This window comes from Squalius cephalus (assembly GCF_949319135.1).
Source record: "Squalius cephalus genome assembly, chromosome: 22".
NCBI lineage: Eukaryota > Metazoa > Chordata > Actinopteri > Cypriniformes > Leuciscidae > Squalius > Squalius cephalus.
In genome coordinates, this window is record NC_137143.1 from 28219878 (window position 1) to 28232485 (window position 12608).

Below are 12608 nucleotides of genomic sequence, written 5' to 3' on the forward strand. Positions count from 1 at the left end.
AAAACATATGGAAGGAAGGAAGGAAGGAAGGAAGGAAGGAAGGAAGGAAAAAGTAGAAAGGAAAACAAGAAAGGAAGGAAAGCAGAAATGAGATAGGAAGAAAGGAGAAAAAGAGCAAAAAGGAAAGGAAGGAAGGAAGGAAGGAAGGAAGGAAGGAAGGAAGGAAGGAAGGAAGGAAGGAAGGAAAAAGTAGAAAGGAAAACAAGAAAGGAAGGAAAGCAGAAATGAGATAGGAAGAAAGGAGAAAAAGAGCAAAAAGGCAAGGAAGGAAGGAAAGAAGGAAGGAAGGAAGGAAGGAAGGAAGGAATGAAGGAAGGAAGGAAAAGAAGAATGGAAAACTTAAGAAAACAAGGTAAGAATGACAGAAAAAGCAGAAAGGAAAACATAAGGAAGGAAGGAAGGAAGGAAGGAAGGAAGGAAGGAAGGAAGGAAAGAAAAAGTAGAAAGGAAAACAAGAAAGGAAGGAAAGCAGAAATGAGATAGGAAGAAAGGAGAAAAAGAGCAAAAAGGAAAGGAAGGAAGGAAGGAAGGAAGGAAGGAAGGAAGGAAGGAAAAAGCAGAAAGGAAAACATAAGGAAGGAAGGAAGGAAGGAAGGAAGGAAGGAAGGAAGGAAGGAAGGAAGGAAGGAAGGAAGGAAGGAAGGAAGGAAGGAAAGAAAAAGCAGAATGGAAAACAAGAAAAGAAGGAAGGAGGGAAGGAAGGGGAGAAAAGGCAGAAAGGAAAACAAGAAATGATGAAGGAAGGAAAGCAGAAATGAGATAGGAAGGAAGAAGAAGTAAGGAAGGAGGAAGTCAGCAATAAGCAGTGATGAGGTCATGCAGCCTGTCTGACGTCTACACACCTGCTCTACTCACTCCTCTGAGCTCTAACAGCTCACTGAAGAAAGACAGAACAGAGAGACAGACAGTCACTCAGCAGACAGACAGACTACAGAGATATAGATATACAGATGAACTGCATCTCTGTGCTGTCAGAGAACAGAACTCAACCGCAGAAATATCACAATGTAGTTAAAACAGACCAACCAAGAGCTCTCTTCTAAGACTCTAAAGTGCAATGATACTTTCATAATTGCTTTCATATTAACATTACATTTCATATTTGAGTCAGAACCTGTCTACTTGCTCAGAGAGGAGTCATTTCAAGTTTGGATCAGGTTTAGGTGGGATTCGGACTTCAAATTGATTCATTCGTTTAAGGCTTAGAGCTCTTTAAGAATTTTATTCAAAAAAAGAAAAGAGAAACACACAGGCCGAGATCCTGTTGAGCCTTATTCATATGATTCTACCAGATGAACTCTGTATAACAGAATGATGGTGTTTTATTAGTTTGCTAGTGATTGGATATTTTGATCTCTCGTTATTTAAATCAGCTCTGAGCTCCAGGGCCATTCTGTCTGGAGGTGAACAAGAGGCACTGAAAGAGAGGAAGAGCAAACTTCAAACTGACTACACCGCTTGGGCACTGACCGGAGGAGTGTGGAGCGGGTGCCCGAGCGCCATCTGCAGAGAATCAAGCTAATGTTAGCAGGACATATCCCAGCATGCAACAGGGGATGGGCAAACCAGTCACTCCAACCACCGCAAGATTGGGTGAAAGTCACACATACCCCCGAGCGGGCATTAATGAGTATAGATACTGTACGAGCATCTCAGATCAGACAGCAGGACACATCCAGAGATTTGTACCTGCTGCCTTTCATCTTATGCTTTACTGTAATCTATATTGTATATCTAAATTCAGCATGCATGTAAGCCACTAAAACAGTGATAAAATGAGTTTCACAAGGCTTTTAAAATGATAAAAGAATTATTTATACAAATTCAAGAAATAGTTCACCCAAAAAGAACAATTCATGCCTCATTTTGTTTCAAATCTGATGGATTTTTGGAAGAATTTCCTGACCACTCTTTGCAATATCATGAAAGTGCAAAACCTGCAAAAATAACATAAATGTACAGTATACTAAAAGTGTTCCACACAACTTATGCCATCTTCCCAAGTCTTCACAACCATACCTTTGTATAGCGACGTCTGATTCATTAACAAAACATTTTTGTGAATTGAATCGTTTTTCATTGAATCCAGTTCATAAAACCGGTCTAAATGATTCATTCACAAATCAAACTGCTCCAACTGCTCGAGTTCAACTCACTGACTCAAAGATCCAGTTGCAGTGGACAATAGGGGAATAATTACCTGCATATAAATGTATCCAAAGCTATCGTCCAGAAGACTATAACAAATAATACCTAAATAGCTGTTCAGACTAAAAATTATAACTATCAATGTACAATATCGCTCTATTTATTATAATAGTGTGCTGCAGTTTGTCGTCTGCCACTTTAAATGCATGAGCTCTTGAAAGCAGGACGGATTCTGATTGGCTGGCAATATTTTTATCGTTTATCAGCTGGAAAAAATTTGTTCTGAAAGTGATTCCAACTATATTGTTTCTCTGTGCTGTTATCATTATAGTCGTGATTCTGCTATTCTTTTATAAACAATTTTTAGAACTAAATCCTTATCAATAACGTTAAAGTTGCCATCCTTGGTGTGGACGGGCCTTAGGTCACAAGGACCACTTTTATTGTAGTTTCATGAAAAAACAGGTTTAATTTATTATTGAAGATTTCTACAGGAAAGAATGTTGTAAAGGTTTGGAACAAAATCAGGGTGAGGAAATAATGACAATTTTTGGGTGAACTATGAACTTCTGAAACCATTAGCGGATTGCAAGAATCTAGTCAGATAGGCTTGATAGAAGACCTTGTGAAACCTCTTAATAGTTTAATCACCACTGAAACGCACAAACACAGCAGAAAATAAAGATGTAGAGGAAAACAGACAAAGAAAATAAATGAAAACATACAAAGACAAGACATAGCCACTCTCAAATTCTCTCTCTCGCACACAAACATCCACAAACTCTCATAAATACAAGTCCACAATCATACTACACAAGGACACGACGTACAGAGACTCAATGCACAACACATCCAATGAAAATGGCCACAGTACAAACACCTAAAGGGACATGTACAATATACACATATATACATTTATATATGGACGCTGGGACACGAGAGACTCCAGAGAGATAGCACTGTAGCTCAGACAGCAGAGTGACAGGCGTGTGAGAGGAGAGACAAACCAATCAATACATAAGAGTGTGTATTCCCTATATTACATGTCTGAAACTGGACAGTAATTGTGAGATACAGGATTTTAAGTAGCACCACCAAAGAGATCACACACAGAAACTCCACCACTGCTAAACACCATCACTTTCCAGCACCACCCTTTAAACATGTCCAGCATTCAACTTAACATTTCAAGCATTTATAGGACAACTAGGTAAAATGTAATTTTATATATTTAAAAAAATATATAATAGTGTTGATATTGTTAACTAAAACTATTAATTAATAGTTAATTGAAATAATACAGAAATAATAAATAATTAAAATATTAAAATAAAACAAAATAAAATATGAATATTGGATGGAAAAAACGTACAATTAACCAGGGCCTAAAATTAACTCCCGCCAAGCACCAAATGATAGTAAAAATCTGTGTTGGCGAGTATATGAAACGGTGTCGCTCGCCAGTTGGCCGGTAACATTTTTATGAATTGAAATGAACAAACGTGAACGACGCTCGGGACAGTTGACGGGCCAGCGCTGCATCGTCATGAAAGTTTAAGCCTTGACAATATTCAAGAAGACTCGAAAGGGAGCTCATTCCGTTACTCGCGCGCTGTGTGGAAAGTTTTGGGTGCGCAAACATTCGAAGCGTGCGCCCAGAAAGCCACGTCTCAGACAGCACGCGAATACTGAGCTCTCTTTCACGTCGTCTTGCACTTGAACGGACAAATTCACAAATTATGTTAAAAAAACTTAACAACTTAAAAACTCTTAAGTGAACGTAAACAGTTGAGGAAGTAAACGCATGTGTATCAGTATCAGTATACTGTATTAGCTATGAGCTCTTAAAGTGACAGCAGCCCAATATTCCTGCTGCCGTCTGTGTTTTAAATGTTAATCGGACAACAAAGAACAAATAAAAAGCAGGTGAAAAATATGAGAGAAAAAAGTTAGTGTTAGGCCCTGCAACTAACTGAAATAAAAAAGTTTAAGTCGAAGTATTAAAATGAAGTAAAATACAATGAAAACTGACAATACAAAAATAAAAGCCAATTCAACATATGAATAAACACTATACAAGTATAAAATACTACAACAACACTGATAATATAATGTTAATATAAAAAGTTTTAGTAACAAAGCAGGTAATCCATATTGATTTGTTTGATGCTGAACATTTTAAGTGTGATGTCAAAAAGTGGTGGTCTGTTCCTTTAACAAGTCATCAACAACCTTCCTGCCCACAAAAACTAATTATTAATGCTGATTTGGCTTGATGTAATCAGTAAAGCCAAGGCAGCGAGGGCTTTACTTCATTACACAAAATCAGCAAGGCACAATTATATTCTTTTTTCTGAACTGATCTTGATGACAACTCTTAAACGGGAACAATATTGTCAAAATTTTGACAAGAGCATTTTTTTGTCCTCACAACACTTCAAGGAATAAAGTCATTATGAAGCAGAACACAAGCAAACAGGAGATCACATTTTCCCATACTTGCCTCTAAAAGTTTCTATGGAGACAGAATGGAAGAACAAGCGTTAGACAAACCAGCTGATGGATTTCTGCAGTTCTTGCTGCATTTACACACATTTGGATGCGAGACAACAGATTAATGGTCCACACAAATATACAACAAAAAGTTCGGTAAGAGATTTCAGTAGTTTTCTCAGCAGCAGAGTCCTCGAGGTTCACAAGATGTTGTTTTATCTCAGATAAGCAGGGGAAAGAGAAGGTGTGACTGTTAATGTTATTAAGGTTAGCTAAACGACCTCAACTCACATCACAAATAACTCAAGACAACATATAGTGAAACCTTGCAAAAAAATCAGCAGTGCCATTACAAGAAATTAAACTATTGTCACAGCATATATATATAAAATATTTTCCATGTATTTTGTTATCAAATAAATGTAGCCTAGGTAAGTGTAAGAGATTTCTTAAAAAACAAAACAAAAAACAATCTTACTCTATATACAGTATATATATATATATATATATATATATATATATATATATATATATATATATATATATATATATATATATATATATATATATATATATATATAAAATTATGCAGCATAACTGTTTATGTATATATTTTAAATATTCTATAAATATAAATTTGTTTAAATTATATAATAATTTAAATGATATTTTAATCATTTAATAATGATAGTAATATAATAATTAATTACATTTGAAAATATATTCAAATATAAAAGTTATTTTAAATTGTATTAATATTTCACAATATTACTGCCAGGTGAGCATAAGATATTTCTTTAAAAAAAACAAAACATTAAAATAGACCCAATATATATAAATACATATTTACATTTAAAATAAAAATAGATCAATATTTGTATTTCACTTTTTTACAATAAACAATTTTGTTACAGTGTTGAGTCCCACTTGATGTCCAAATCTGGGTTCTGAAGCACATAATAAAGATATTCTTGTGGATAAAATCTGTGTTGGGCACCAGATATGCTTATTTTGCAAGGCTTCTACACTTGGAAAGGCGAAAAACGGTTGTACTTACTTTGACTTCAGTGATAGCAATATCTACGACGCTACCGACAACAATTAAGGCGTCAAATGTGTTCCATGCGTCAGTGAAATAATGCTGTTAATAAAAGACACACCACACACAAGGAAGAGGGGGAAAGAAATGAATGGAATAGAATGAGGGAGGAAAAAGAAGGTGCAGAGAAGACACACAGAAAGAAATACAGATGTTAGATCTCAGCAGTTAAAGAAACAAGTCTTCAGTTGAAAAGTACAGTAGCTCAACCTGAGCTGAAATCTGAGCCTGTCTGAAGATAAGTGTTGAACGGATATAAGAGGAGACACAGGGGCTAGAACTGTGCTGTACTTACATCAATCTCACTGAGCACTATGTCTACAATGCTGCCGATCACAACCAAAGCGTCAAAGACGTTCCAGGCGTCCCCAAAATACCCCTGAGAAATGCGAAGGGGTGGACGGCCAGGGAATATATGTGTGATTAGAAGTTAGATGCAGTACATTTCCGGTCATTTAAAAAACTGTTATCAGCTTATTTATTAAAGTATCAATCAACACCCAAACCAAGTACACATATTTGGGCCTATATTTAAAATTTATGTATTTGAATTGCATACAGTATAACATTTTCCATCCAATTAGATTACTAGATTGCCCTTATTTAAAGGTTTCTAGTGCCCTATTTTAAAGGTTCCTATTTTGTCTCCTGCAATAGGTTTACATGAATCCAAGGTAAAAAATAAATAAATAAATAAAAACATGGTTTAATTTTCTCATAACATCCATTGCAGCATCACATCTTTTCTCACAGTGTCTGAAACGGTTTGATAAAGGATTCGGCCTCTCCAAAAAGCTCTGCTCTGATTGGTCAGATGGCCCAGTCTGCTGTGATTGGTCTACCGCTTACAGTGCATGTCAGAAACCAAACGCTTACTACCTGAATTTCAGCTCCGGAGGCTTCCTCAGCACACAGCGATAACAACAGTAACGATGGTGTCGTTTTTACCATATCAATTTGAGCCTAGGTCCACATCCTTGGAAGTGCATGCGAAATAGTGTTTCACAAAAAATGCTGGGCATTTTTTCAATGAATAAGACGAGACAATGATGAGACGACACCAACGTCATGATTAAGTTTTTAACGTTCTGATGAAACTTAAAAATAAAACTCTCAAATGACAACAATCGTTGTGATTACAACTTTGAGCAAAATAATGTAACCATTATGTAGCATGTTCGTTTGGGGGGGGCTAAATTTAAACATTTATTTATTTAAAAAACATTTATTAGTTTATGTTAAAACTGTTTAATCAAAACGGATGGAATTTTTTTAAGCAATTCAAATACATAAATCTTAACATTAGACCTAAATAGTTTTTTGAGCATATTAATATAAAGTAGGAAAGTTTACTATATTATTTTCTAGTAAAGGAAGAACTGTGCTGTTGTCAGATGATGGACTGAATCTGTTCGTGTCAAAGAGACACTGTTAGTCACGCCACACAGAAAAGCTGAAAACGACAGCACTGCACATCACGCTGAGATGCTTACTAGCATTCTGTCCTTCTTCGCAACACAAACCTGCATGTGTAAAAGTGGGCAGTTAACATTACAAACTTTGTGTAACCATCTAACGATATAAGTGGAAGAGCATGACATATTGAGGAGGGAAGTGTATTTATACTGCACTGATCTAAATGTCCAAATGGGAAATTGTGTGATAATGTATAATGGTGTGCATCTATGTGCTTGAATTACTCACCCGGGGTTTGAAAGCGATCAGTTTGAGGACCATCTCCACAGTGAAGACGGCAGTGAAGACCATATTCAGGATGTCCATTACATAACTGAACTGCTCTGATTGACCATAGTGCTGGCCGCATAAATGAATGATGAATTAAATTGTAGAAAATGTAAGTGAAAGGTCATTTCATTAGACAAACATGTATATACACCCTGCATACCAGTGTCGTTATTGTTAACTAAAATAAAAAAAAGTATCTATTTTAGTATAACAGAAAACAAAAACTAAAAATATAAAAATGTAAAGCTATTTTAAATATTAATAAACACTATAATAGCATATATTATAAATAATGTTTGACCTATATATATATATATATATATATATATATATATATATATATATATATATATATATATATATATATGCTGTATACACATACACACACATTTACAATATATTAAGATTTATATATATATATATAGTATGCTATATATACACAATACATCATATACTGTATAGACATGCACTAAAAGCTACAAACCAAATTTTTTATTTAATGGGGACTATAAAGAGCTAATTAATATGAAATATACAGTTAAATAATATAATAAATAAATCATAATAAAATTAATGTGTATTAATGCATAGTTATATCTCATCAAATAAAATGACAAAATGAGCATATGAAGCAGGTTTGAATATTTAAACACAAACAATTATTTAAACATTAAGCATGAAAGCAAACTAAGACTACTTATAATTACCTAAGAATAAAGGAAGTTACCTGCACCGCAAGACAGATGGTGTTGAGTAAGATCAGGACAAACATGATGTACTCGAAGCCGGTGGAGTTCACCACATACCAGAACTTATACTGATACGGGTTCTTTGGGATGTACCTCCTGAGAGGACGCGCTTTTAATGCATACTCCACACACTGACGCTGAGGACGACACACATCAAATGATGCTTTTCATTCTGTCAATTCATGTATTTATTATCTATGAAGGATATACTACATGCAATGTTATCTTTGATTTAAAATAGGGGATCCTTATAAGCCATCATACTTTTTTTGCATTGAGATATGAAGTCTAGATCAATGCAGTTCACAAGGGTTGTGTGTCTTCTCTTACCTGATTCTTGTCCAGCTCACAGTTCTTGTACTCTTTCTCTCCCTGTTCCTGAAAGGTCACGATGACGAAACCCACGAAGATGTTCATCATGAAGAAGGCGATGATGATGATGTAGATGATGAAGAAGATGGAAATCTCCACACGGTAGTTGTAGATCGGACCCATGTTCTCCCGGTTGGAGTCTATGGCCTTGTACAACAACCTTAGAAAAGACGACATGAAGTAAACTAAGAGAATGGAGAGTTAAGGAAAAACTACTTCAACACCCTCAGTTACGGAACAGCGATATTGTGTCATTCTGTCACTGTGTGTGTGAGTGTGTGTGTTAAACTAACAGAACATTTGAAGCAGTGTGGTGTTGTAATTACAGGAACAGCGTGGTACTGTTGGCATCGAGTTCACAGTGGCACTTACCAACAGCGCCAATACAAACACAAAAATTACAATAACACACTCGTTCATTTACCCCCGTGCTTGAACAAGGAAACTCGACTGTCTGAGTAAGAGCTCGCAATACAACAACCAATATTTGTCATTTTGCAATATCCAATTAGGCTTCTGATAACTGCTTGGGATTTTTGCTCCTTTAAAATGGATGCATAAAGAGTAACCCATGTAATATATAAAAGGGGTTTTATAAGTTTTTATTGGAATACACTTACTTCATACTACAGTAAGTATAGTACAAATCCATTAACATATTTACTGACATATCGCTTGAGTCTTTCCAATATAAATGTTATAATTAAACTTTATTTTTGAGTACTTCTTTATTGCACAATGCACGTATTAAAATTAAGCCTAAAATGCGTTTTGATAAACGTATTAGTATAATTAGGATAGTCTTCACTGTATATCAGTCTTTAAATGCATGCACTACTTCTAGAACTAAAGTGCATTAAGTACAAAATTAGATGTTACAATTTAGCAGACTGTAAGTATATCAATTTAGTATACCAAGTACAACTGCAGGGTATTCATATTAAGTACATACATATGTAAATGTATTTGTAGTATACTTAGCATAAAATAAATGCATTTCAAATAAATTTTGGTCTAATTATTTTTCACTAGGGTAAAGTTGCACAAAGTGGCATTCATATATCTGATCTATAATAAAGTGCATAAAATAAAATATAAAATAAACAGTGCTATTCTATTTCTGATCTATAAGGAAAATAATTATATAAAAAGGTGCTATAATTAGGTGAATTTAACACACACACACACCTCAGCTCTACATACAATCTATATTAAGATAATAAAAATACAAATTAAACGTTGCATAAAAATAAAAAAATGGGGCTTTTCTATATCTAATCTATATTAAGGTGTAAAAAATAAAATAACATAAAATAGCAAAATGGAAAATAAAATAAAATAAAATAAAGGTGCTATTCTATATCCAAGTTATAAAATGGTGTATTGTTGAATGCTTACGATGGCCAGCCTTCAAACGTGGACACTGTGAAGAGAGCCATCATGGCCATGAGCACGTTGTCAAAGTTGTAATCGCTGTTGTGCCAATGACGCTTCTGAATGATTGGCTGGTTCAAGTCTCCTTCCTTATACATGATATACGTTCCCCTGAGAGAGAGAAATGCTTATTTTACCCTCTCTAATAGCCACTGCTTTTTGTATAAGTTTGATTATTACATTAACTTGCAATAAATGTATACATTTACAATAAATTTATGAAAGCAGCATTTCATACTTATTTCATAAGTATGGCTAATTATTAACTTTAGTGATGATTAAAAACTTCAATTAGACTCACTTGCACTCCTCTGAGGTGGACTTGGCTTCATCATTACAACGGTAAAACTTCCCCTGAAGAAAAAGTTAATAATAATAATAATAATATTAATGCTGTCCTTTTGAAATTTCTATTCACAACATTACTGGTTTTACTTTATTTTTTATCAAATAAATGCAGCCTTGGTGAGAATAAAAGATTTTCAAAAACATTAAAAAACCGACCTCATGACATATTTTACCTTGAAGAGCTGTACACCAATGCAGGCAAACATAAACTGTAGCAGTGTGGTGACAATCATGATGTTTCCAATAGTCCTGATGGCCACAAACACACACTGGACCACATGCTGCAGAAGGCAAAGATTAAAAGTCAGAGGTTGTCAGACAGATGTAAAATCTTTTGGACAGCCCTATATTTTTCCAAAACCATATACTTATGAAAATGTATGAAGACAATTCATATCAAAGTAAAGCAATAGGCAGAACCTTCAGTCCTTTAGCTCGGTTTATGGCCCTGAGCGGACGCAACACCCTCAGAACCCTCAGAATCTTCACCACTGAGATTGCTGACGATCTGCAAGAGAAACAAGCGTTCACGTTAACCAAAAAACAAACTCCATGCTTTCAGTTCTTTGATATTGGAGTTTCTGCCAGGCTTCTAAACCTGATTAACCAGCAAGACTTGGTCCTTGGTCAACTGACTTCATGATGCCATGCTAAGTTTTGCCGATGAACAGCGAGGTGATGCTTGTCCAACAGACTGACCAGCATCAAACAAGCATGTCCCATAGGAAAGAAAAACCACAAATGAGATCTCTTAAATATCTCTTATTATTACTACTATTTATTTATAAATAAAAATAAAATAAGAAAAATTACTATTGTAAAATGTCACTGTAAAATAAAAAAAATTGTATTTTAGAAAAAACATAATACAGTATAATTGTAAAATTACTCATTTTAAATATGTTTTGTTTAAATTTATTAATTCAAATTTATTTTTTATTTTTTTAAATAAATTTGGGCAGAAAACTGTAGGCCCTTAAATCTTCTCTTATCAGGTGGGGAAAATGATTCCCGAACTGAGGGACGCTGAAAACACCAAATGATGAGCTGCTCGTGTGTAAAAGAACACAATGCCATGCTTCACTCTGAAACATGTAGCGTATATACATTATTTAATTAAATTGCAGATTTTGTGATTTGATAATCACACCAAGCCATATTGCGATTTTGGTTTTATGCCGATTAATCGTGCAGCCTTAAAATATAACCATCACTCACTGAATTCCGAAGGACACCAGCGACACGCCGACCACCAGCAGATCTAGGAGATTAAAGTAGTTCCTGCAGAACGCCCCCTTGTGGAGAAACGCGCCATATGTGGTCATCTAACAAAACAAGCGTAGATGGTCAACAATTGCCCTACCGTAATGAAGGACACTGAGAAAACAGTAAATCACACTCTGAGACAGAGTTCACACACACACACGCACACACTCACTCGCATAGACAGAAACACACATTTACACTCCTTAATATCACTCTTTTTTAAGGGTGGCGTGCTCGGAGTTGGACTAAAGGCGAGATCCTAGCGCTAACTCCGCCAAACCCTCACGGCTTCAGTCAACATGAATGTAGTAGTAAGCTCTGTTTCACAATCCACCACTAGGGGGCCCAGCAATAAAACATGCTGTTTGTTGCCGAGCTTCGAAGGGGACTAACTTATGACAGAAGAAATAAGGATCGACAGAAAGAGTACAGGAGGAAAAGATAAAAGAGCAAGAGAAGAGTCAGAAAGAAAGGGAACCTATCTATCAGGCGATCTGAAATGAGAACTTCCCTTACTGTCACATTCATGTGAGCCGTTTTTTTTTTTTTTTTTTAATCCTTGAGAACATTGCGCCCTGTTCCCTCGGCAAGATTCGGTAAAGAAAAAGAGGGGGAAGAAGCTCCTACTTTAACTTCATATTCAGCAGGCAGAGAAAAGACCAGCCAAAACCAAAGCAAGTCGCTCCAAAATCATGAATGCAAAGGAGTCGTTTGCTGAATGATTATGAATACAGATGCAACCACACACCATGAAGGCGAGCACTGGGTTACATGAACGTTGGCTGCTGATCAGAGACCAATTTTAGATAACTACATAAATCACTTTAGGAGAAAATCATACAAAATTTTCATAAAACATTTTTTGGTAGAAGTTGCTGGTCCAAGATCAGCATTTATGGGAATCTCTCCACAAAACAAGAGGCTATGTTCACAATTTAATACTAGCCTACTAT

At 35.3% G+C, this 12608-nt stretch overlaps 1 protein-coding gene across 1 annotated transcript in view; it reads right to left on the bottom strand.

The window, feature by feature from the left end:
* cacna1da (calcium channel, voltage-dependent, L type, alpha 1D subunit, a) overlaps nucleotides 1-12608 on the bottom strand; it is an 88982-nt gene that overhangs the window by 19011 nt on the left and 57363 nt on the right. The window contains exons 23-31 of the mRNA XM_079857976.1: nucleotides 11608-11714; nucleotides 10810-10897; nucleotides 10563-10670; nucleotides 10343-10395; nucleotides 10006-10152; nucleotides 8566-8767; nucleotides 8214-8372; nucleotides 7445-7555; nucleotides 5699-5782 (exon numbers count right to left, since the gene is read on the bottom strand). Coding sequence (XP_079714102.1) covers nucleotides 5699-5782; nucleotides 7445-7555; nucleotides 8214-8372; nucleotides 8566-8767; nucleotides 10006-10152; nucleotides 10343-10395; nucleotides 10563-10670; nucleotides 10810-10897; nucleotides 11608-11714 — 1059 coding nt within the window. The remainder of the gene's footprint in view (nucleotides 1-5698; nucleotides 5783-7444; nucleotides 7556-8213; nucleotides 8373-8565; nucleotides 8768-10005; nucleotides 10153-10342; nucleotides 10396-10562; nucleotides 10671-10809; nucleotides 10898-11607; nucleotides 11715-12608) is intronic.